The sequence below is a fragment of the Chironomus tepperi genome, unplaced genomic scaffold, assembly GCF_022539635.2.
Source record: "Chironomus tepperi strain 1889 unplaced genomic scaffold, CSIRO-AGI_Ctep_v1 contig_351, whole genome shotgun sequence".
NCBI classification, from domain to species: domain Eukaryota; kingdom Metazoa; phylum Arthropoda; class Insecta; order Diptera; family Chironomidae; genus Chironomus; species Chironomus tepperi.
Window position 1 is genome coordinate 930681 of NW_027226473.1, and position 26939 is coordinate 957619.

At 34.7% G+C, this 26939-nt stretch overlaps 1 protein-coding gene across 1 annotated transcript; it reads left to right on the forward strand.

Annotated features, from left to right (window-relative positions):
• Window positions 1-804: 804 nt before the first annotated feature.
• Window positions 805-26739, forward strand: LOC139094164 (tetratricopeptide repeat protein 28). Its single transcript, XM_070645128.1, is given in 10 exon segments — window positions 805-1178; window positions 17669-18978; window positions 20025-20130; window positions 20214-20340; window positions 20401-20763; window positions 20825-21088; window positions 21091-22909; window positions 22965-23334; window positions 23398-24362; window positions 24426-26739. Coding segments are annotated over 10 exon segments (7533 nt in total). The 5' UTR covers window positions 805-1157; the 3' UTR covers window positions 26614-26739.
• The last annotated feature ends 200 nt before the right edge of the window (window positions 26740-26939 follow it).

A 26939-nucleotide genomic window follows, 5' to 3' on the forward strand; every position in this document is an offset into this window, starting at 1 on the left:
AAAATATGTCTGAACCGTTCAATTAGAGAGAACTTTTTGAAATTCAATCTTGAGAAAATTTTGTTCAAGTTTACTGCGATCAAATTTATTTATAAGGATGAAAATTTTCATGTGTTGCAATGTTTCAAATATTTTGGAATTGCTTCGAAATTAATGACTTTCTTTTACTAAGATGCATGTTATTTTGCTGATCTTTCTTGAAGATACTGCAAACACAACTAAATTTAGATTTGAATGCTATTTTTCACTAATTTTGAAAACGAAATTTGAAAATGTGCAGGACAAAATGTAAACAAACTTGAAGAAGAGAATTTCAAATTTTTCAAAACCGTTAAACTTTGAATTTCAAAAAACCGTTAAAAATGTTATGAGCATTAGAAGTAGTAAGAATTGCAATTCGAAAGATTAAAATATGCATGTCATGAAATTTTACATAAAAGCAGTGGTATAGATCTTCATTTTACGAAAAATAACGGAAGAATGTTCAAATTAAAGCAAGATCCAACTTGATAATCAAGCACTTGCTTATATTTTCGACAATTTATTAAATTTCTTTTCAAAGTCTTGTCATCTCTAAATTCACGTCTTACTTGATGGATATTTAATGCTAATTCTTATTTAATTTGATAAAATCCCAAGAAATTCCGATTTATAAGCTAAAATTAAAAATGTTGATTCCAATTGTGGAACTGATTTTCGAATAATCGCACAAAAGACATGGACCTGTTGATTGGAATATCGAAACATAAGACTGAGAAGAAGGTGTAATGAAGAAATATGAAGGAGAGTGAATTTAGCCTTCAAGCAATGCGGTACGCTTGTCGAGTCAATCGCTTAAAATTAATTCAATTTTGATATTTTATTAAGTTTTTAATGCCATAAAATAATTAAATCGTGTACATTAAGTTGTAATAAAAGTGATTATAGTGTGAAAATTTAATTAGATTAAGTGAAAGTTGGCCGAATATTGAAATTAAAAAAATTATTAAGGAAAAAAAGAAGAAATTGATTGTGAAAAAAATTTTTGTAAAGGAATTTGTGAATTTTTTGTCTGTAAAACATGTTTTGTGTCCAAAAATGTGAGAGAATTTTGTGAAAATTAAGCTCTAAGGAGTTGATAAAATGATAAAGTCTAGAAATTAATGTGAATAATTTCAATGAAAAAGGAAATGTCAGAGGTAAAATCAAAAGACATAAGAACTTCAAAAGACTTCAATTAAACATCACGAAACGAAACTCAATTTCTTGTCTTTTTTTGCTCTCAATTTCAATGTTTCCATTGGACATCTCATACGACTGTTGTGTAATTGTGTGTGTGTGTTGTTATACGTGTGACAGAATAAATGGATGGATGGATAGATTGACTGCATTTCATTCACTCACATGTATCATGCAATACACATTGCATGTGCAAGTTATTCTCTTTTTTTCGTATCATTAGAAGGTCAGGTAGAAGCAGATATGTGATTGTGTATGTGTATAACGTATGAAAATGTAACGCAACAAGTTGATGATGCCCGATAATCACAATAATTTTAACTTTTACATCTTGATATACATTTCTTTTCTTCCTGTTGTTCCAACTGATGATTCCTTTCTTATGGCTTTTAACGTGAACAAGCTCTAATTATGGAAATTTTTTTGAGTGGTTCCTGCTTAATTACAAAAATCTTTTATGACTGGAAGATTTTTTTTTGTGAATCAAGTTTAACTAGAATATTTTTTATGGATATGCTAATTTGAGGTCATATTGAGTTACACACTCGAAATTTAATCTTTTAAGAATCTGTCCTCAAATTAATTTAAGGACTTAATTCCTGTCATAAACCATACCAAGTCAATTTTCAACACATCTTACTGACTGAAATTGCAATAAATTAATTTTAGCCGCATACACATAAAAGAGGGGAAAAATGAGCCATTGTAATCCGACCAGCGCCACTGAATAATTTCTATTGAAATTTCACATGAATGTTGAACTTTCTGGTGAACGAAAAAAAAAAAGTATAAAATTTTATTTCTTCTTTCTCTGTTCTTACAAACATTACACACATATTTCATCTTTTTTTTTGCGGTATCGAAAATAACAAACAACCGCATCTCGTTTTCATTAAATTTCTTAAAGCAAAAGGGAAATACACAAAATATGTTTTTTATGTTCGAAAAGTTATGATTACATTTTTTTTTTGTATTATTTTATGTTCCATGTCCTCTCTCATTTCAATCCACTCGAGAAAGATTCTGGCAAATGTGATAAGAAGGAAAAGGAAAAGAAGAAATGCAATGGAAAGTTTTAGAATTTTTGGTTTATTGAGCGCATTTTTTGGGGTTTTGGACATTATTAATGGATTGATTTTAAGTTTGGGTGGCTTAGATCGTCTTTTAAACTCCTATTCTAGACTTGAGCTTGGTGAAACCTTAATTGTAGATCAATCTTTTAAATCAACTGTCGTTTAATATTTGAATTGTATTTGCAACTAGAATTAGTTGATTTTCCCCTTTCATAGTTGCTAATCCCTTCATATAAATATTTAGTCTGTTTTTAAACTTCAAAGAATAAACATCATTGTGAATAATTAAATCCGTATGGAAGTTCTTTAATCAAACTTATTGATAACTGTGTATTGTGTTAGACATATCCACAAAGTTACTATATTTTGAGTATAGTTAGATCAGTTGTTGCTCCTCAGAAAATCAAAGATAACTATCATTTCTGAAAATTTCATTCCTTAAACAATTTAAAATTTAAAAACTTCAATAAAATTCATTTTTTATTGAAAAACTCAAGTCAAGACAACTCGACAACCTGTTAGCACTACCGCATTTCCCATAATAATTGCATCAGAAAAGAAATGTGGAATGAGGAATAAGTATTGAGTTTAATTTCGGGTGAAATATTATTAAAATGTTATTTTTCTTCTTCATTTGTTAACTTTCTGAATTTCCAACAAGAACAAAAATCGAACCGAACGGAAAGAATTCCTGCAACCTCCAAAAAACCAAAAAACAAAAAAAATTGATAAGGTCAATAAAATATTAATTTTAATGGATATTCGAAATTGTTACTTACAAAACCAATGAGCCACAAAATCCAATCGCGCACTCTCTTTCTTTGTTCCTCATTCATTTACTTTATCCTTGCTATTCGCTCATATTGCATGATCTTCCATCGATCGCGTACACCTAGTTGAATGTTATGAACCCCATCATTACGAATGCCGATTTTAATGAGATTTTTTTTTTTCATCTTATTGCTTTTGCCTTCACCAATTCCGAATGCTTTGGCATGAATTGTGTTGTGTATCTTTCAGCTGCTGTAGTTCAAAAATATAAATAAAAATAATAAAAGTTTTGCTTTAAAAAATTAGCAGAGAAGATGCTACAGCTACAACAACAATCAAATCATTATCGGTAATGCCTTCTTTAAAATCATCATAAAATGTTGGGTTTATTCCAAATTTTTTCAATAAAACTTTTACTCTGCATTTGATGTGAATTTTTTCTGTGGCTGGATCGGTGTAGCTGTATATTTTAATGATCGAGTTTGAAATTTTATATAGACGGAAATTAGGGTTTTATGATTTTTTCTCTGAGGTTTTACTCAAAACCTCCTGGCTCCGAACCTGGACTTGGAGATGATAATTAGTTCCTATTGACAAATCATGAATTATAGGATTAGGCGCTTGATATTACGTTTTGAAGGAATTGATATAAAATTTGTATTTTGATGGTCGGGAACATGGAATTTAAGTAATTATACCTTATACTATTTAATTGAAACTATAAGCTGTTGTTAAAAGTTCCATAGTAAAGCCAAATCAACGATCATACCAAAGAGACTCTTTTCAGGAGATTGATGGTTTTAAGTGTACACTAGAGTTGGCAGGAGTGCATTTGGGAGGCTTTTTGGACTTGTCATGTCTGAGCTCCGCGAAGACATGCATTCTCTGTTACTACCTTACCTTGAAAATGTACAGACAAAGAATGCGCTTCCACTCCTGATCATTAACAACCACACGATCAAGTATCGCACAATTTTCCCATATGCAAGAAGATATATATAAAGTGAAGAAGCTTAAATCAGTCATTATTGTCTATAATATTTTTCGCGATTCGGTCATAAAAAGTAACTCATAACTATTCATTTCTATTGCATTCCTTGAATCGATACACATGATATCTTATACATAAGCAATTATTACCTTTTAATGGTTTTTATTGCGTACTTATCCAATGCCTTCTTTTATATGCTGTTACTGCTTCTGATCTCAAAGTGCATTCGCTCCAACATGATGGGTTAAAGGCATCTCATAACATTCAATAAACGATGAGATTTGCTTTTTTTTTTTGCATGTAATTCAGAGGAAATTCAATGCGGTCAATGGAAGAACAGAGCAAAAAAAACCAATTTAATATTACTGGTGAAAAGAAATTAATTTCACATATTTTTGTTACTTCTTCACTTATTTGGTTTTGCTTGCGCTCTGATCAAATGCAACAAAGAAAGTTCTTAACAGCTTTAAAGCAAAAAAAAAATTGTTTCATTTTAATAATGATGCTTCATTTTGTGGCTTTGCTCAATTTTTGTGTTATTTTTTTCTGCTCTTCACTTCACTTCTTATTTGTTTCATTTCTTTTGAATTCAAATTTTATTTTAGCCGAAATTTGTGCAAAGATGAAGCTGCCAAACTGGTTTCAATGCTTTTTTTCGGTTAAAAATTATTTTTACGGCGCTACTCGACAATTTCGTGATGTTTACTAACTTTTTATCTAATCTGTAAATCTGGAATGGATGGCTGTCAATCTGTCGATACTGTAGGCATGTGACATTTTCGTGGTAGATACACTATTAATATTCAAATGATTCCATACTTAAGTTTGAAGACGACACGAATTTTGCATCAAGTTCAGTCGATTTAACTCGACGTTTTTCATACCAGAGTGGTGCAGGCTACGATTAGTCAACTTTAGTTTTAGGAATAAACTAGGTTTATACTGACAAAGCCAGCAACAGAGTTAGATGGAAAGAATTTTGTTGTAACCTAAGTTCTACATAGGAGCATGGTTAGAGTAGATAAGGAAGTATCCTGACAAGCTCCTTAACTGTCAAGTTTGATATATCATGGAATGTTCCAAGTTTATTACTAGATAAAAGGTCGATTAGTTGCAGTCTGTTGCACTATGGATACTTATTTACTTACTTTCTCGAAAAGAACTATTAGAGAGCAGCTGAAAAGTTCAGCGTGAGATCAGTGCAATGCCAGAATGCGTAAGGAGATCGCCTGAACCAATATTGACTCCAAGCCCCATTTTCCCATCGTCCTGTATATTAAACAACTCGATCTTTCAAATTAAGTTCCAGTTCTGGATAACAAGAAAAACTCCTTTTATAATCGGTTTCGGTAACCAAACCAGGAAATTTAAACTTTTTCATACAAAGTTCAATGCAAATCCGACTCAACTTCAAGCACTTCTCCACACTATCTATATAAAAACCATCTATTTTATGTTAAAATGATTAAATTCACGTTACAGTAAGTAGAATAGCCTAAAATTTATGTTAAGTCACCATTGAATCATTTCCAATCCATCAAACTGCCTAAAAAGTGCATTTTATTCAAGAAAAAACAATCGCTAAAAACGATCAAAAGCATAAAAAAAAACTTCATTTCAGAGAATCAAAAGGAAATAATTGAAGAAAATTTGCTTATACTTATATATTCATTTCATCTCTACCACTTCTCAATTTAGTTTAAATGCCTTTCGATTCAGAAATTCATGAGAAATAATTTTTTTGTTTTTTTTTTTCGAGCCAGGCGAAGAGATTTTCAGGGATTCTGTAAATCTTCACTGTGAATGTATTAATACATTGATAACAATTGATATCCGCCTGTTTCTTCCCTCGCTTCTGATGTTGCTTGTTTGCAGCCATTCTAGTGTCGTCATTCAAATAACAAATGAAATGCAAAAGAAGGAAGAAAGAAGAATTTTATATTTTTTTTTCACTCACATTTCGTGCTTCATTGCAGAAAAGAATGAAAAATATACAAATGTCATGCCCATCGCCCCGAATGTCGCACAATTCTTTCTGTTCCTTCTTCTTCTTCTTGATTCACGAAAGCATTATTCTTTCGTTCGAAGAAGAATTGCAGAAAAGGGAAAATTTTGTTGATTTGGATGGAATTTGGAAATTTAAATTTAAAAAAGACAGAAAGACTTCTCCAGTCATTCTTTTTAAGCTTATTTGAATTGTCTAAAATAGAATCTGAACAATAAAAGATTCATTTTCGGTTTCATAATAATTTCAGCTAATTTCTTTCTCATTTTCTTAAGAACTGTCAATCTTCTCTTTGTTTCTTGCCTTTTCTGTCGGCATTTATTTGCAAAAAATGTAAAGAAGTCACAAAAAAAAACAATATAAAAGTTATGGGAAAATCAAAATGTTTATTTTGTGGATTCTGAACGCATTTTATAGAATTTTAGTGGAATTGGGGAATTTTAGTGGATTTAATACGAAGTAAAGTTGAAGCAAAGGTTGTGGGTATGTTGACTTCTGAGACTCCCTCTTTTGGTTTAGGCCCAAATAACACAAGTCGGTTAACTGATCCAAAATCCGACAACAGACCGGCGTGACTCTTTTTTAACCGAATTCGACACTAAGATCAGAGTCATGCCGTCATTGAGCCGGATTTTTGCCATTCGAGTAACCTTATTTCCATTTCCTTAAAATATGATAATTTGCCTTTGCTTGCCTTGGCACAGCTTCGGTCGTCTGCAGCGTTCTTAGTGAAAATAGAAAGTACCATGGGAATGTTAATCACTTAACGTTTGTGCAGCCACCGATTCTAATCGACAATCTCAACTTCCCAACACAGTTTAGGAGAAACTTCCCTAAAATTTTCCGATTCTATTTCATCCCTAGATCAATAAATTCATGGACTGACTCATAAAATTTAATTCATAATATTGAATTAAACTGTCCATATCACTCCATACTAAATCCATGAGCATATAAAGTCAACAAAATAAGAAGCATAACAAATCGAAGATGGCATGTGAAAAGGCCATATAAAAGAAAGCCAGCTTGGGATTGTCAACAGTCTCATTAAAATATAAAGTCTCATTGGCAATGGGTCGCAAAATACATTTTCCTTCAAGGAACCATAAAACAGCATAAAAACATGCAAAATTTACATATAATATTGAAATTCGTCATCTAAAAAATATTCTCGTCCACCAAAAAAGATTTCACTTTGCCTTAACAATTTACTTTTTCTTCATCAGTTAATTCTACTCATGGTTCTCTCGTCGTCTTGTCATTTTCGTTTCTTTAAATGCTCAATAAGTTTTCAACAGTCGTTGCTTTTTCTTTTCTTTAGTTCTCATCTCGTCGTTCTTTCTCTTCCTCTTATCGTCTTTTCGCGCTTTAACAGCAAATTTGCGAACATGTGGCATCAACATTTCTTCGACCTTTCTCAATTTTTTCAAGGTAGTTTTTAATTATCGCCATTTGGATGCTGATTGCCTTATTTCTCTCTTTTTCATCTTTATCTTCTTCAATCGTCTGTTTTTTTTTGTGAATTTATTCTACATCTCTAAAACCTGAATATTTTTTTGTATGTTAGAAAACAATATTTTACAGATTTAGACTTTGGATTCAATGCTGGCTTAGAAAATAATTTACAGTATTCTCTCGACAGTTAATTGAACAAATCCATCAAAATAGGCAGTTTTCTTTTCTTATTTGAATACAAAATTTATTTCGCATTAAAATGTGAGGAAAAAGAATTTAAATCCGATAAAGCATTTGTTACTCTATAATTAAATGAAGAAGCGAACCGGTGAGAAAAATATTCAGAACAGATTTTTGATATTTAATGAGTTTGTTTTTTTGTCAAAAGTTGGTGGAACTAAAGAGGCAAGTAAAATTGTTGATCAAATAAAGGAATTAGTGCGTTCTCAGAACAATTAGGAACAGTAATTTGGAGAATTTAAGTAGATTTGGGGAGGGCATTCATAATATTTGTTGCGTTGAGGGGAATTAGGGTCTCTTTCAAGTGCGTATGGATATAATGTAGTTATTTGCGATGAAACGAAACCACCAACGGCTGGCAGACCTATCATTTATTGCAAAGCGCACTTAGTAAGGTGTCAAATAGAGTCTCATGTTACAAAACACCTGACCACTCTCTTGACGTGGAGGTTGCTCCCTTGACGCTCACTATCAGAGGTCGAAGTCTACTTGAATTCGCCATAGTTCGCTAAGAATCGATTGAAATTTGTATGAAACGTCATACTTCACAAGTGCCAGCAGGAATAATTACATGACGTAACTACAAATCTTAACGATTAAACCGGAGCAAACTCGAGACGTCTTCTTTCTTTCCTATAGAGAATGTGTAACTAGGATAGGAAAGTATTGAGATTTAAAAAGTCAGTCTTCGCATGACATAACAAGTGAACGACCCTCCTGGTCGAAAAATTGTCATTTATTTATAAATTCATTGATTCCTAGACTCAACAGCAATGCGCCAAATAAACGGCAATCTGATCAAAAGAAAACAAATAAAACTAACATTTCGCTCCTTTGATTTTCACAAATTATCGACCTAAGTCGTAAAAGCTTGCCTTCAACTCTTAATTTTTATACTTTTTTGACTCTTTTATTTTTAGTAGAATTTTATTGTTAATTATAGTTTGATTAGTTTGATGGTCAAAAGAAGATCAATCCAATTTTTTTTTTTTGTGTTTTTTATCAAACTTGCTGTGGATATTTAAAGTTAAATTTGAAAGCTTCAATTAATTAAATGAGTTAAAAGACATAAAAAATCTCATTTTCTCTAATATTTTAGATAAAAAAAGTAAAAGATCCAACAGGTTTCAGCTCGAAGTCGACTCGAGAGACCGAGCGACATAAATGAAAAAAAAACCGTCAAGTAGCTTTTTAAGGCTCTGAAATAGAACTCGTCCTCATGTGGCATCCATATTGTTGCCATTTCTGCTGCTCGGAATGTGTCAAATCTAATCGACTTTAAGTCAACTTATCCTTGCAAAAATGCGATCCGAGCAGTGCAGCAATTTTTAATTTTTGGATATAAATGTACTGTAATGGTGCCGCCATGGCAACTTTGCGTCTTATCTTTAATATCCTTAACTAAGGTATCGTAGTGGTATTTCTGTATGAACCATAAGAGCATGCTCATTGTCTGTTAGGGTACAGAGGCACAGCGGCCCTAGCGAATACGGAATGCTGTTATAGTGCCTCGTCTTCAAGCTCTTATCTTAACTTCCACATTCTCACCAAAAAAAAAAAAAACAGCTTAAAAAGCGTTGAAAAGTTATAAATCATTAAAGTTATGACAAAAGGATGTTAAATATTAAAATTTATTAGTTCTGTAAATATTTTTTATGAATTTTTTTCATCTCATTTATTAAGCATGAAGAAAAAAAAAGAAGCTTGCATGGATATAGAATGAAGATTAATAGAAAAATATGTACACATAAATAAATATTTTTTTCATGTTTTATTTATCCACACTTTACTCTCCAATCATCATTCCATTCCACATTCATTAATCGATGGGAATAGATAGAAAATAAGACGAAGTAAAAACTAAATTGTGTACAGAAGCATCGCATATTCAAATCAGAGTTGCTGTGCTGGTTAATTTACCTACATTGATATTTGTTGGAATTTCCTGAATGTTGACTGGTTCAGTGTTGTTTGAACTATGTGACGCGACATAGTAGTGTGCCATGAGTCGCATGTCGTGTGCAGTTTGGTCATGGCTGGCCACCAAGACGTGCCATACCACAAAACAGCCTAAACAACTCTGTATCAAATCCGAACTCAAATATTTGTCAATATTTAAGAGATTATTCAACATTTCTTGACTTAATGCCGCTGCAATCGATAGTCGAATGCCGTGGGAATCATCTCTGATTTACATGATGAACTGCGGTTAAAAATGCGTATTGAAATAATAAACAACAAATAAAAAGCAATGAAAAAAAAGTAGAGGAATTTAATTTATAAACTAATGAAGCAGCATTAAAGAATCACAAATAAAGCAATTTCCGCCATGAATTTCTTCTCTCTACTCGCGCGCGCTTTCATATCCACAAATGTTTTAATATTATTCAACATAGATCTAGCATTCATACATATTATAACAATCGTTAAGTGGCATCAAAAGCACTAACTCACACCGGTAATTGTTTTACGTTATCTTTCCTGTGAAGTTGAAAATATTTTTGTTCTCCTATATATATTCTTTATGCTGTGCTTGCTATGTTTTGTACTGCAATAATCATCATCAGCATGCCACATGTATGAGAAAAATCATCATCATCATCATCGTCATAGATAAATGCTAATAAGCATAACGTTAAATAGTGTATGAAGTATTGGAAGTAACAGCAGCAACAAGTAACTGCCGCATCATTTCAAAAGATTTAATTAAGTTTGGAAATTTAATAAATGATCAAGTTCTAGAGCGCTTAGTGCTGGGACAGGATCACAAGTTTGTTGCATTGACATTGGTTGGAATTTGGAAGGGAAACAGCAATCAGGAGCTCGAACAGCCTTGGCTGCTCGGACAGATAATTTGTACAATCTAAGTGAAATAGGCAGCAACATAGGCCGATGGAGTAATCTAAGGTCCACATAGGACCATAGGCCAGTATGGCTACAGTAAGCAAGCAGGAGGATTCTTCCAAGTTCCATGCACATGTTTACGTGCGTGTTTGCATGTTTTTGCATACATCCGCATCTGGCCGAACCGTAGTAAGCAGCAAGAGCGCTTCCTAAAAGATCAACATCCACGATGACATAACCATCTATTAAAAAAGTCAATTTGACTAAATTTTATTGCTAATTATAATGAATCTAAGCAATATCATGTTCCTAATTGGATAACCTCTAGCTTTGACTTCAAAAGTCAAAATATCAGCAAACTAATTAGTCATTCTAAGCTATATTCTCATGACTGTCAAAAAATTTGTATTTGATTCCGCTGTGCACCACATGAAGTACCTCTTGAATCATAAACAAAATGACAGTTAAGGAACAAGACAGACCAAACTGAATCTAATCACTTTCCTTTTTATTTCCATTTGATAAAAGAAAATTGCAGCATAAAGTAAAATGTGCATGTAGTAATGGCATGTGTGTGGACTCATTCTTTTAATTGTACTTCTGTCTCTGCTCCATTTATCTCTCTCTCTTGCTTTCCATCTCATTCCACATTCCAATTCCATCGTAACGCCATCAAGTTCTTTTATTATATTTTTTTTTACCTTTCATTCCGCTCAAGTACAATTGCAAAATTTCATACAATTGCACCGATGATGTGCAATAAAGATATGTCAAACATGTGAAATAGCTTTTTAATTGCGTAATTTTTCTCCTTTTTTTTATTACATTATGAGCTTTTAAGCATTTCTTTTATGATACTTATGAAGATTTATTAGACATTCCTCACTCGATCTATCTATCCTTACACAATGATTATGTCTATATAAAGATATAAACATTTTTTTCAATTAAAGTGCCCGAGCGGTAATGTTAAGGTAAATTGTACTATTGGCCGTCAAGATGGGTTGAATATAGCTATTTGGATAGGTGGTAGGACATCGAGGTTGACCAAAGATCTCGTGGGATTACTGTGTGAGGAACGATTCAAAAAGTGCCCTCTTGCGCTATTGCAAAAGAAAGGAAAGGGGAGAGTAGGGCAGGGGCTAAGCCACAGGGGGCTGATAGCCAAAACCTCCTCCTGCATATACCCCTGATATTGGGCAGGTGGATAGCCACACTAGATACACTTTTGTGTGTAAGCATTTCATACATTTTCATCCAAAAGACTGCGATTAGTCAACCATTAAGTGCGTAGCTGGGAATTCGGTCTGCCTCCAGCGGCTGTATTCAAGCGCAACCTAGAGAATTTTACCCTGAACCTAAAGCATCTTATCTTGAACCTAGTGCACCGGTTTGAGGATATGGTGCCAACGATTGCCCTAGAAATCGACTCCAAGAAGCAGACAACTTAACTGACAAGTGACATAAATGTGACAAAATTAGACCTAAATTGTCAATTTCCTGTACTCGACTAATTAAAGCATGCTCCTCTGGGATTTGCCATCAATACAATATCAAAGTCGATTCCCAGGCGAAAATGTTATACTTCTCGGTATCCAATATTTGTATAAAAAGTGGAACTCATACAATGTAGTGAATTTACTCTTGAAAAATTATGGATAATGACTTTAAAATGAACTCAAGTGCGATTACATGAAGATTAAGGTTGTTTTTATTGAATCATTTTTCTTGTTTTGACATCGAATGTGGTTACAATATTGCGGCCGTTAAGTGATATTCCGATTTATTCATTTACGATTCTTAATTTATAATTTAATTGCGAATAATGGATGCTGCTCAACGTGCATCAATGTAAAGGAGGTTTTAAGATATTTGTTCAGCTTAAGATTAAATCATGACTTCCGAAATATTCATGTAGTTTTTTAATTGAGCCTTTATTTTGCTTATAATAATTAAGTTCCCAAAATTAAGCTAATAAAGATCAAAAAATATACAGCAACAGCCAATTTACGATGAGAAAATAACAAAATTTATTTAAATGAAATCCACAAAAAGCCACCCAAAAATCAGCACAGATCATATTAATGAAGCATAAAAGCACAAATTAATGGCACAGAGAATGAGAGATCGAACTAATATCCAACAGATTAAAATGCGCTACTTTTTTCCTTTCTGATGCCACATACATGTGCATGTCGAGTTCCCCCTTAGTCAAGTCAAATCAGCAAAGCAAATCAATATTGATTTAGATCTGGAATATAAATCCACTATCATGGAATTATTTCAATTACATTCAAAAAATTATCCAGTTCACATTATGCTATCATTAATATAATGGAGCTGGACCTCCTATCAGTTTCGCAATCTACTAAAAGTTTAGCCTTTTTTTTATTCCACTAAAATAAAGCGAATCAAAATAGTAAAAAATAAAAAAAATATATTGATTTGGAGAAAGAAGCTTAAAAAGAAGAGAAATGAATAACTGATCGAAGCTATCAGCACGATATTCTCGACTTCTTTACTTCTTTCTTTTCCCCTTTTAATTTTTTTTTTTTTTGTTGATTCGATCGAACAATGTCAGTACGAGTGCTATTTTACTCTTTTTTTTCGGATGCTGTTGATACTAAATGGAATGTTGAAATATTGATGAGAATTGATGTTTTGTTATGAGCGAATGGGAAAATGTAAAAGAATGAACAAAAAATAAAAAACCTAAATGTATGTATGTAAAGAGAGAGGAAGACGATGATGGAATACATAGTTGTAAAACAAGTATGAAATGTCATCAAAAACGAGATGTGATAAAGTGTTTTCACCTAGATCAATTGATAGAGATAGGAGAAGTATCTTGTTAGCTGTTTACACTTTTGAAATGGAATATGAATCTACTGTAGTAGGAAATGGTTGGAATATTTTACTATGTGGTGTTTTCTAAGAATTGTTTTGCGTGTTTTTGATGATTTATGAATGTTTTGTGATAGGAATGGTTCTGGAATTCCTAAATTCTTAAGGTTTTCTGCTTAATTAATCGCCACGGACTCATTTATCAATGCTAAATGGAATCTGCCTCCGAATGGCAGCTATTTTCATGTGTATCGTTTGGGCTTACTTACTAACTTGACTGGACATACAGATCAATTGTGATCCATTACCTCCCATATATGCCGTTTGAGGTTTTCTCGGGTTTAAGTTATTCAAGTGAAATTCAGGATTAATTTTTAAATCAGATACTATTTAATCTTGGATGGTTACATGAAATTCAATCCGAAGGTTGAAAGAGTTACTCGGGATACTTACTTAATTACATCGCTGGCTGTACAGATCAAATGTGATCCATGGCCTCTCTCAGTCGACTCCTGAAGCTGGCGTTATCGCTGGCTACTGCTTGCCAATTAGGCTCCAGAATTCGTCAATAGAGTCAATTTAGGGTTGATCACGTGTACAGGGGAATGCAACTGATTAATTTTTAAAGCATTTTGTTGATGATTTTGGTTGAAATTACATTAAAGACATAACAAAGCCAGAAGTCAACCCCAATTTTGTATGGAAAAGTCGATTAGACTCGACATAAAATCAGATTCGACTATAAACTATGAGACCAATAATTAGCTCGATTCCATCCAATTTATCCTTCATCCGAAAATTCTGGCTTCATCCGGATGACAATCTCATACAAAAAATGATCAAAATGGTCATCCGAGTGAAACCGTAACAAATTCAGCTTCAAGACAAACATTACAAAATTTCTCACCCGTCTCATCAAAAAACACTTTAAAAATTGTCGATGATTAAATGAGTAATCGGTTGATAAAGTGTAAGATATGTGCGTCTCTGTCTCTTTCCTCCTCATATTTCTCTTAAATTAATACAACAACAACAAAAAAACAAAAAATAAATGTTGAAACTGAAAAGAAGCTCGGACACAACAAAGAAGAAGAAAAAAGTGAGAAAAGAGAACAAAAATTGAAAAATTCCAAAGATTTCATTATGCTATTATCACACATATTGTGTAGCATGAAACATATCTTTGCGATAATGAGCGCCGTGCACAATGATGATGGTGTGAATGCCCGCAAAAATAAAAAAATTTCATCATTTTTATTTTGATTATACAGTAGAAAGCATTGCATAGTTGTATCATGAAATAGTACTATGAAATGCATACTTTTGTGAGGTTAGCTGGCTTTGTGGAGAAGAAGTTTGGGATTTTAGTCATTTTGGAAGCTTTTAAAATTGTCTTGCCAAATGATGAAATTGACTCTGATCTGGTTTCCTCTGAGCTGGTTTCCGTAAATCAGTTAACATAATCATCGTAATGCTGTCTCTGTCAATTGTTTCCTTTCAATCTTTCTTTAAAGCATTCATGAGGCTCTTTTCTTTGTGTTACCAGAATCTATCTAAGCTTCAGCTTGTAGTGTCGGTCAAGTAACGCTATCAGCTCGGGATAATGCAAATCGAATGCCAACTCGAATTTGGGTGCCTTTTTGTTATCCTATCAGGTGTCCTGGCCATCCCAACTAAGTTTCTGCCATTCACGACTCAATAAATTGTGGCAAGGACAAAATAAACTGGAACCTACTTAGTCTCTTTCTAAATTCTTTCATATCAAAGCTATTTTCCTTCAATATAACGGTTCGACCACCAATAATCAATCCTACCTACATCCCTGACTTCTCTAAACAATGTTTCACATGACTATCATGTCCACGTACAATGTAATCATAATAATTTTTCATCATTCTGTATATAATTTCATTTTTGTGTAACTTAAAAATTGAAAAAAAAAAAATCTCTTCTTCCAGCAACTGTTGTGTCTTATTCATTCATTCATTCATTCTATTTCTTTAAGAAAATTATAATCGCAATCTGTTGTTCATCTATGATGATGAATAATTATTAAAAGAAGAAAAAAGAATGGTATGGACACAAGATGTAGAAAATCTTCTAAGTGTGTCCATAATTATTATTTTTTTTATATCTGATTCTCCTTCCTTTATTGCAATATCTAATTTATTTTTTTATAGACTTGAGACTCCTTAATTCGATTTTGTCGGTCTAATGAGTGGTTTTTGGAATTTTTGAGGATGAATCACCTGTTGCTGTTTTGAGAAGGTGTTTCAATGGAATTGAAAGTTGTGGTTTTTGGCAGTTAGGGGGTGTTAAGCTGTTGCGTAACTCGAAAGATTGGGTTTCTGACCCTTCACTCCTTCGCATCTCAGTAACCAAATCGCTATGGAAGTCTTAACCCTCTTCCGCCCCTTACATTCTAAGAACGTCATCTTAAGTTGCTTTCTTTGTACAAGTTGATTTCGGAAATGGTCAGTTGTAAAACTTCCATTCCTTCTAACAGCTCCTAGTCTGATATTGGGACTGTCTCCCTTCACACAAAGTGGTTTATTTTGGCTAACAATTTTGTGCTCATATTTTGAACTAACAAATTTTGTGCTCATTTTTTTTTTAATCTATCCTTTAATATACTTATTCTGGCACATAGCCGGTATGCTTTCCCGAAATCCCGGTTTTTCGGGACCGGGACGGGACAATCTCGGGATTTCCCGGTCCCGGTATCGAGAAAGCATAATAGTCGGTACATTTAGCGATATCAGGGAATACCACGATAATGCGTATACTTGACATTTGGTCAGCTTCGGAGTCAGACTTTGGTTTCCCCAATTCCACAATTCACGTCACATAACATGTGAACATGTCCCTAAAGCCAGCGACATAAATGCGCTTTCATTAAAAAATTTGATGACCTAACAAATTTTGTGCTCATTTTTTTTCTATTATTTGCTTCCTTCTTCTTTCTAATTGAACCTGAAAAATAAAGGCATATAAAAGATAAAGATAGAGGAACGACCACATTATAATAATATAAAGAGAAAAAAAAAGAGAATTTAATCATAATGAAGAGACTGTTCCCTTCCTCTATCTGTCCATCTATTAATCGAGAACAAAACAGAAGAAGAAGGAATGGAAAAAAAGAAATTTCTTAAAAAAAGAATTTGTGTCTTGCTCTTTATTCTGTTTTAATAGCTAATTATGATTGCTATCCGCTCTTCGACCTTCAATTATTTATACTTTATAAAGAATGCACTTGATGATGGATTATTGAAGATTTTGTTGCTTATGCATGAATGATGGTGAAATGAGGAATCAAATGATTGGAATTTCATGGAAATTCTCTTGCTTATTTCATGTCTTAAATCTACATAGTAATTTACTGCGAAATTTAATTTTTTGCTACGCTGTTTCAATATTGTCCATTGACCTGTCCTTAAGTCTTCATCATCATGTTATATGTTTCTAATTTCTGATATAAAGCTGTTCCTTTTTTTCCCCACACATGTGTGAACGAAAAGAAACCATAACATTGGCAGAAATGATTTAAATTAAAAATTAAATCCGACGACGACCTCTGAGGAGATTTTGTTAAGTTTTGATTGGATTTTAATTTTGGACTCGGGAGACGGAAGAGATTATCTTGTGAGAAAAAAAGACAAAATTAGACATGCAAAAAAGTTATTGGAATTTTTTATAAGTCCGAGAAGCACGTTGTGGTTGCTGAGACATTGGGATGACTTTGTATCGACGGTGAGACGCGGAGTTGCTTTGATGGCTCCGTTTTGGCTGATTTCGACCCATTTTTAAGGAAAAAATGCGATTTGCCGTAGCTTAATGAGGATAATTTCATTCTTTTATCCATAAAAGTGGCAGTTGCTAAGCTGCCGTCAAGCCAATTCCACGTCTTGTCATCAATACGGCAACCTATCGTCGCTCCAGCGTCCACATGTCCACCACTTGCTTCTCGGGTTTCAGTGATGATATTGAAGTCTCAAAAATACCAAAAAACCTGAACATAAGGGAGCTGAAACAGAAGAGAAGAAACAAAAAAAAATAAATCCACACAAAAAAAGAACTAATCAAGCTCATTGGCTCGACGTTTTATGCTCATTAAATGTTTCTCATGTGTGGAAGCTGCTTTTTTTTTGTTTTCGTCTCTTCTCTTACGTTGATGATGATTAATTTACCTTCCTAATTTTACTTCTTATTCTTATTCTCTACTTGCAGAACGAAACATGCACATCGAATTTGCCAGAGGCAAATCGAATGTTATTTTTGGAGAAGGTGCGACAGTCAAATATTGCATGTCAAAATGGTGATTTTTCGACTGCTGTACAACTCTATACTGATGCTCTATTATTAGATCCAACTAATCACATTTTGTATAGTAATCGATCAGCAGCAAGGTTAAAGCAAGGTCAATTTTTATTGGCGCTCCAAGATGCCACGAAAGCACGGGAGCTATGTCCTCAATGGCCAAAGGCATACTTTCGTCAAGGTGTTGCTTTGCAATGTCTCGGTCGTTATGCAGAAGCACTTGCAGCGTTTAGTTCAGGATTGGCACAAGATCCAAACTCAAAGCAATTACTATCGGGACTTGTTGAAGCATCTGTTAAGTCACCAATGCGACCGGCACTTGAGCCGACATTTGAGCAGCTAAAGAATATGAATTTAGATCAATCGCCATTTGTTGTGATTAGTGTAATAGGACAGGAATTATTAGGTGGTGGACATTATCATTCAGCTGTGACGGTCCTGGAAGCAGCTTTAAAAATAGGATCATGCTCATTAAAATTACGTGGATCTGTATTTAGTGCATTAAGTTCAGCCTATTGGGCTTTAAATCAATTAGATAAGGCAATAGCTTACATGCAACAAGACTTGGCTGTTGCAAAAAGTTTAGGTGATCAACTTGGTGAATGTCGTGCTCATGGGAACTTAGGATCTGCATACTTTAGTCAAGGATCATTTAAGGAAGCTCTAACAGCACATCGATATCAATTAGTACTAGCAATGAAATGTAAAGATACACAGTCAGCAGCAATTGCACTAACATCACTTGGACATGTTTATACAGCTATTGGAGATTACCCAAATGCCTTAGCATCGCACAAACAATGCGTACAATTAGTCAAACAAATGGGAAATTTACTACAAGAGGCACGCGAAATAAGTAATGTTGGTGCTGTTTATTTAGCTATGGGAGAATTTGATCTTGCCATTGATTGTCATCAACAGCATTTGAGATTAGCAAAGAAGCTTAATAATATGGTTGAAATGGCAAAAGCATACTCAAATTTAGGCTCAAGTTATCATTATAAAAGAAATTTTTCTCAAGCAATTGTTTATCATGAGAATGTCTTAAAAATAGCCTCACAACTCAATGACAGAGCACTTGAAACGAGATTTCTTTATCGTGCATATGCCGGTTTGGGTCATGCAGCTAGATGTGCTGGTGATTATAGTCAATCAAAAAAATGGCATGAGAAACAACTAGAAATGGCATTAGCCGCAAGAGATAAAGTCGGTGAAGGAAGGTGGGTCATATAAAATTTTTTTATTATTATTATTTAGTTCTGTTATCTCTAAAAATAAGTTTTAAATAGCTTGTCAGTGCTGAAAGGAAAATTTTAATTATCCAGACAGTTAAACTGAGATTTAATTACCAGTTTGAATATAGTGTAATTGGATATAGTGTTAATTAAAGCCTGAAAGAATAATTAAGATAATATAAATATGAAGTTTGCTGTCATAATTCTAACTGATTAGATCAGTTGTGAACATCCTTTATTGGTCTATGTCACACCTTAGTGACAAGCTTTGGCATCAACTGTTCACGACAGATGGTGTATGGCATTTCTGTGGCGTGCTAAAGTCCCGCCGCACACAGGTTGTCCACCACTTGAATTAGATCAGTGATGCACAACCTTTGTCCCGCGACACACCAGTATGCTGCCTAAAATGTTAGTCAATAGCATAAAGTTTTTTGATTCTGGTCGATACTTAACACTAAAGTATGCCGCGAGACACAGATTGTCCATCACTGGATCAGATCAGAGATGAGCAACCTGCGTTCCGCAACACATTAGTACTGCCAGAATTGATAGTCAATACAATGAACGGTCGAGATTTGTCACTAAGATGTTCCGCGAGACATAGGTTGTCCACAACTTGGTTTAGATCAGTGATGGACAACCTTTGTGCCACGACACACTCGTGTACAGCCAAACTTTTTAATCAATACCATGAACCGTATGGTTGGTCGATGCTTACCACCAAAGTGTACCACGGCACACATGTTGTTCACCATTTGGATTAGATCAACGATGGGCAACCTGTATGCCGCGACACTTGAGTGTACAGCCAAAATTTTAGCCAATACCATGAATCGTAAGTCGTGTGCGGTTACGGTCCAGGCTTACCACCATTTTGTAGTCCGAATAATTATAGATTGTCCATCACTGGATTAGATAAGCACTATAAATACTAACCTTTTCTAATAATCTACAGCACAAACTGATTTACTATGTCTAATCCAATATTAATCATACTTATGTTCACTCCTCTTTTTGTCATATCTCAGATCAATTAGCAACTTGGGAATTGTTTATCAACTTCTTGGTGAAAATGATCATGCATTGAAGCTACATCAAGCACACCTTGCGATTTCACGTCAACTTCAAGATAAGGTGACAATTCTTTGCCTTCTGCAAAATTTCTTTGCCTTTCTCATGCAAAATTTTTTCACACATAATTCTTAATTCTTATTTAGGCCGGCATGGGACGAGCTTATGGAAATATTGCTAATTCCTATTACGCTGTTGGACTTTATGAGCAAGCAATTAAGTATCATAAGCAAGAGTTGATAATTAGTAAAGAAGTCGGTGACCGTTCTGCAGGTAAATTATCTTATATGTGAAATTTAGCATATCCATTTAACAATTAACATCAACTTTCAGAGGCAAGCACTCATGGTAATCTGGCTGTTGCATATCAAGCAATTGGAGCTCATGCGATGGCATTAATTCATTATCGTAGTCATCTTAATATCGCACGTGAATTAAAGGACACTGTCGGTGAATCTTGTGCTCTTTTGAATTTGGGGAACTGCCTTAGTTCACGACAAGAATTTGCGGAAGCAGTTCAGTACTATGAACAATATTTGATGTTGTCACAAGAGATTGGGGACGTTGTGGCTGAAGGAAAAGCTTGCCATTTTTTAGGATACGTGCATTATTGCTTGGGTAATTATCGGGAAGCTGTTAGGTACTATGATCAGGATTTAGCATTGGCAAAGGACTTGCAGAACAAAGTCAACATGGGTAAGTAATGGTTTCTGTTATATCCATTCACTTGTATTAATCCCTTCCTCTTTCACTTCAGGTCGCGCGTACTGCAATGTCGGTCTATGTCACTTAGCATTAGGCAATAATGAAGAAGCTTTGGAATGTCAAAAGTACTTTCTTGCCATAGCTCACATGACAAACAATAATAATGGAAAGTTTAGAGCACTTGGTAACATTGGTGATGTCCTCATAAAGATGGGTGATTTAGATGAAGCATCAAAGATGTTTCAACGGCAATTACAAATTGCTAGGCAATTAAGGGATAGAAATCTTGAAGCATCAGCTTGTGGATCACTTGGCTTGTCAATCGATTGATGAGGAAGTTTGATAAGGCTCTTGGATTTCATACACAGGAACTGACACTGAGACAAGAAATGGCTGATATTTTGGGTGAAACTAGATGTCATCAAAGTCTTGGTGCTGTTCATATGGCTATTGGTAATTTTATACTAGCATTAAAATGCTATCAAGAACAGCTTGAAAGAGCACAGGAATTAAAGGATATGGCACAAATATCAAATGCATTTGGTAATCTTGGAATTGCTCGACTGAATATGCAGCACTATGAAGAAGCTATTGGATTCTTAGAACAGCAATTAGGAACATTAGAGCAAGTAAATTCACCACAAGTTCAGCATGATAAGGCAAGAGCACTTGGACATCTTGGTGACTGCTATAATGCATTAGGAGATCACGAAGAAGCAATAAAATGTCATGAACAGCACCTTCAACTAGCTGCTCAACTGTCCAGCTCACGTGATCAGGAAAGAGCTTATAGAGGACTAGGAATAAGTCACAAGCAATTAGGAAACTTCCAGGAAGCTCTAGTTTATCTTGAAAAGAGACTATTCGTTGCACATGAGTTAGGAAGTTTAGAAGCAAAAGCTTCAAGTTATGCTGATTTGGGAAGCATTCATTGTGCATTAAAGAATTATGAACAAGCTGTTGCTTGCCTCGAGCATCAACGTGATATTGCAAGGGAACTTGATGACCGTACTATGACATCCGATGCAATTTCAAGCCTTGGTGTTGTATTCCTGCAGATGGGTGATCTTGATGGAGCACTGAGACTTCATAAAATGGACTTAGAATTGTGTGAAAATATTGGAGCAAATAATATCACTGGACGTGCTTATGGAAATTTAGCCAGCGTGTATGAAGCATTAAAGAATACTCACGAGTCTGTAAAATGCCTTGAGAAGCAGTTATCTCTAACAACTGATCGTTTAACTAAGAGCTTATGCTTTATGAATCTCGGAAGAGTTCTTCAGTCAGTGAGTCAGACTACACGTGCTATTGATTGTCTGCAGCAAGCATTGCAAATCGCTCAATCACTCAACAAAAGTGAGGAGGAATCGAAAATTCGTTATTGTCTGAGCATATCCTTACTAGCATCAAATGACAAGGAGGAAGCTCGCTCACAAGTTGAAAATGCAACACAAATCCTTGAATCAATTCGATTATCAGATCAACGTTCCTTACAATCACGCAATGAACTTTATAGCCTCCAGACACAATGCTATCAGACACTTACTCATATTTTGGTCGAATTGGGTAAACAGGAAGATGCTCTCATCGCGTCTGAAAAATGTCGCGCTAGAATAATTTCAGATGGAATGAAAAATTCACCGACGGTTCCATTAAGCAACAGGAAGCTATTGTTCACATGCGGCGATTATCTTTTTGACACAGTCGATAAATTTAAGACACACATCATTTATTATTCAATTTCAAATGATGAATTATATGCATGGTATCTACAGCCACAGAAGAAAATTGTGAGATTCCATACTGCGAAATTAAATTCGAGCATTCTTGTACTTCCGCCGAGTCAAAAGGCCAAGAATAGTAATGAGACTGGTGTGAAACTTTTGGAACGATACATTGCTTATGTACGGGATAGTTTGGGAGTTTATTGTGCTGATGATGTGACAAATCATGTCAATCAGACAACCGGTCAGTGGAGATCATCATCGTCTGAGAATTTGATCGATGACTTTACAAATGAACGTCAAGGATTCTTGAGAATGGTCAATAGAAATCATTTGCTTAATTCCAGCAATTATTCATTGAGTTCATTGTTCAGTCTTGGATCTATATCCAGTCTGCAAGGATCTACTAGGTATGACATGAAATGCATAGTTATAAACCATCAATTAATTCTTCCTTTATTCCAGATCCATCGGAAGTTTTCATCACGGAGGATCGACTCGCTCTCGTTCCAGTACAATTCCATCAACTCCAACAACATGGCAAGGTCCATCATGTCTACATGTTCTTTACAATTTACTTCTTGCTCCATTTGAAGACTTGCTTCCGACATGCTTCACAAGTCCAAGAGTTGGAAGACGTGAGCTTATTTTAGTGCTTGAAGATGTCCTTTACTTAGTTCCATTTGCAATTTTAAGAAGTGGAGATGAACAAGGAGAATTTTTATCCGAAAGATGCTCATTACTTACAGTTCCATCAATTCAAGCACTACGTCAACGACATAGATTTAAAAATCGTGAAGCTATTGACAATATTAATAAGGCATTGGTTGTAGGCGTAAGTTTAGGCCAAATTAAAGTATTGTATAAAGACCTAACAAATTGTTTACTTCTTTTATAGGTGGGTGGAAATAGAAATCATCCAGACATCCAATGGTCAGATCCAACATCGTCTGTTCAAGAGGCTGCAATGATATCAGAGATGCTACACACAAAGCCATTGATTCAACAAACGGCAACAAAAGAGACTGTCATGAATGACTTAACTAATGCTGAATGTATTCACTTTGCATGTCAATTGGCATGGAAGCAATCAGCTGTAGTTTTAAGTCCTGGAAATATGGTTGAGTCACAGTCTAACTCTAAGCGCTATTATCCTAATGCAAATAATGAAATTGATCAGGATGATGATTCAAATGATATAAACAATAGTGCAATGGAGATTCCATTAAATGACTACATTCTTGGTGGATCAGACATAACAAATATGCGACTAGCTGCTAAACTTGTTGTATTCAATACAAGCTCAACATCCGATCAAATATCAGGATCAAGTGTTGCTAAATTTACAAATAGCTGGTTGATTGCTGGAACTGGAGCAGTTTTAATCAATTTATGGCCAGTTCCTGAAATGGCATCAAAGATTCTCCTTCGTGCATTCTATTCAGCTCTTCTGCAAGGCTCAAAAGTCGCAAATGCATTGACAGAAGCTATGCAGACAGTTCAGCATACAAAACATTTTAGTAATCCTGTCAATTGGGCTGGATTCATTGTTGTTGGCGGTGCCAATATTCGTCTATCAAACAAAGTTGCATTGATTGGACAAGCATTATGTGAATTGCTGAAGCAACCAGAAAAGTGTCGTGATGCACTTCGAGTCTGTTTGCATCTTGTTGAGAAGAGTTTGCAGCGAATCCATCGTGGACAGAAGAATGCAATGTACACGACACAGAAGTCTATTGAAAATAAGGCCGGTATTGTTACTGGATGGAAGGATATGTTGATGGCTGTTGGATTTAGATTTGAACCGGCAGCGAATGGAATTCCATCAAGTGTTTTCTTCCCACAGTCTGATCCTGAGGAGAGGTAAGAGGATATGCATTAAGCCTTAATTTCCAATATTAAATCTCTTAATTTACATATTTTTAGACTATCCCAGTGCAGTGCAAGCCTCCAAGCTATTTTAGCCTTAACACCGACTACTCTTCATGCATTATCTAAGCTGGTCACTAACAACAGTGAATCATCGGATGACATCATCTCCGTAATGCGTAATATTGTTGCTCAGTTCCAGTCAAAAACAACAAATGATGTTGAAGGAATTGAAGTGTCATTGGGAGTACGATTGTGGAAAATCAGTGGATTCCATGACTTGATGTCATCCTTAGGATTTGATCTAATGGATGTTGATGAAGATCAAGTTACGTTGAGGACAGGAAAGCATGCAAATAAAAGAAATTGTCAATTTGTTCTTCAAGCACTTTTGGCTTTATTTACTCAAGAAGCACCGAAGACAATTGGCATAGAATCGTCCAGTAACACAAGTTCAAGCACAGAATCTCTTAACGATGCAATTGAAAATGAGAAGGCAACAACATCCACTGCATATAATAATTTTCCAAGACCACTAGCTGCTCCAAGAAAAATGACAACAAGTTCTCGTAGTGCATTCATTTCTTATCAGAAGAGACGTGGAGAGCCTGATGGTGGACATGAGGAAGTTTCACCAGCTCAACCACCTAAGCCACAGCCAACATTTGAAAATACAGATAGTGAATTATCTGATGGCTATGCAACTCAAAAGATGTTGGCAAAATATTCAGATCTTGGTTATGGTGGAATTCGAGGAAATCCAAAGATTTGTCGTCCAGGCGGTGGTCGAGAATCTGATGCTACTTTTACTCCGTCGCCAATTGAAAATAACGTGTCATTGGCACTGGCTCATCAAACTAAAATCAGAAATCTGTACACAAATATCAGTGAAGCAACAAGTTCAAATGTTGCAGTCACAAAATCAGGTTCCAGAAGACCTGACAGCTCAAGTTCAGCATCATCAGCTGCTGAACAAAATTGGGATTCTGGACATGCTACAGTATTGCGTAGAGGAAATAATGGAAATGCCACAACATTGCCAATGCCAGCAACAAGACAATTACTTCCGATTGTTGATAATCTACGTCCAACAGCTCCTGTATACAATAATCTTATGATGCAGTGTGGACTAAAGAAATCGTTAATGATGGAATCAACATCAAGTGATTCAGAAGGATGGGTTCCAAGTCAGACTAGAACTAAGATAAAGCTTCATCAACAATTCATTCAGCAAGCTCATCAACAGCATCATCAAAATATGCTTCACTATCAGGACATGCCATCAGTTAGTGTCGCTAAGTTAAAGGAACAATTTACGTTCTTAGATCGATTGAGCGTCAGAACGGAAGCGACGAAAATATCAACAAATATGGGCAAGAAGTCGATCATCAAAGCCAATGATGATGGATTAAACTTGTCTGGAAACAGCTTGTACTTCTCACCAGCTGAACTACAAAATACGACAACAAATCTCGTTGAAGACGATGCCGGTCCTAGTTCCGTTATTCAGCATGCTGCCACTCATTCACATCATAAATCATCAAAGGAATCAAAAGCAACAACATCATCAAATTCCGGAAGTAACTCAATAGCAACATCATCATCAAAGAAGAGCATTCAAGACTCAATCTTACGTCACATGAGTCGTGAAATGGCACCAACAATATCCGATGTCTATCATGAACGAAATATTGGATTAATATCAGCACCACCATTGTCAAAATTATTGATGACAAACTACGAAGAGAATGAAACACAACAAATAACACAGGTTACGGCAGTAACAACATCATCATCGCCAACATCCGGATTGAATAAATTAATGAATGCAATCGATTTAGGTGAGGAAATTACAAATTGTACATCATCAACAGCCAAATTACTTTCGTGTGGTGGAACGAGTAATAGCGATGAAGATTTTTCAGTATCGGTTGAGGACGAGGCAGCAAGTAGTCAAACTACAATGAAAGCTGTCACAAATAAGAAAAGTTTTAGTTCCGTTCCATGGCTTAGTTCACTTAATACTGAAAATATTGTTAAGCCAAGCGATTTGACGACGGCTGAAATTCTCGAGCATCAAAAGATTAAATCAACAAGTTCCAGTTCTTCTAATTCCGATCATTTATCGATAATAAAAAGTCCGTACACAGAATTTCGAGATGATGCCGATGGCAATTCACAATGCTCATCAACACCCAAAAATAGTTTGCCATCAAAACAGAAAGGAAAAGGAAGTATCTATTGAAATAATATGTGACATAAATTGAATTAATCAGCATAAGTAATTTTTATATGATTTTTATTATTGTTGTACTTTTATATTATAATATTGAGATTAATAAACAAGAATATTGAATTTTATTATATGGAATTTGAGGGATGTTCTTTAGATTTTGAATTTTTTTGTTAGATTGGTTGCTCTACAATTATACATCTGTTGTCCGAGTAGGAGATAGTATTGTACTTGGTATAGGTAATCGGCAGATGGAAGCCAGCGATAGAACCATCTATATGCGCCATTTGTTGAAGGCTATGGATCTCAATTGCTATAATTCAAACTGCGATTAGTCG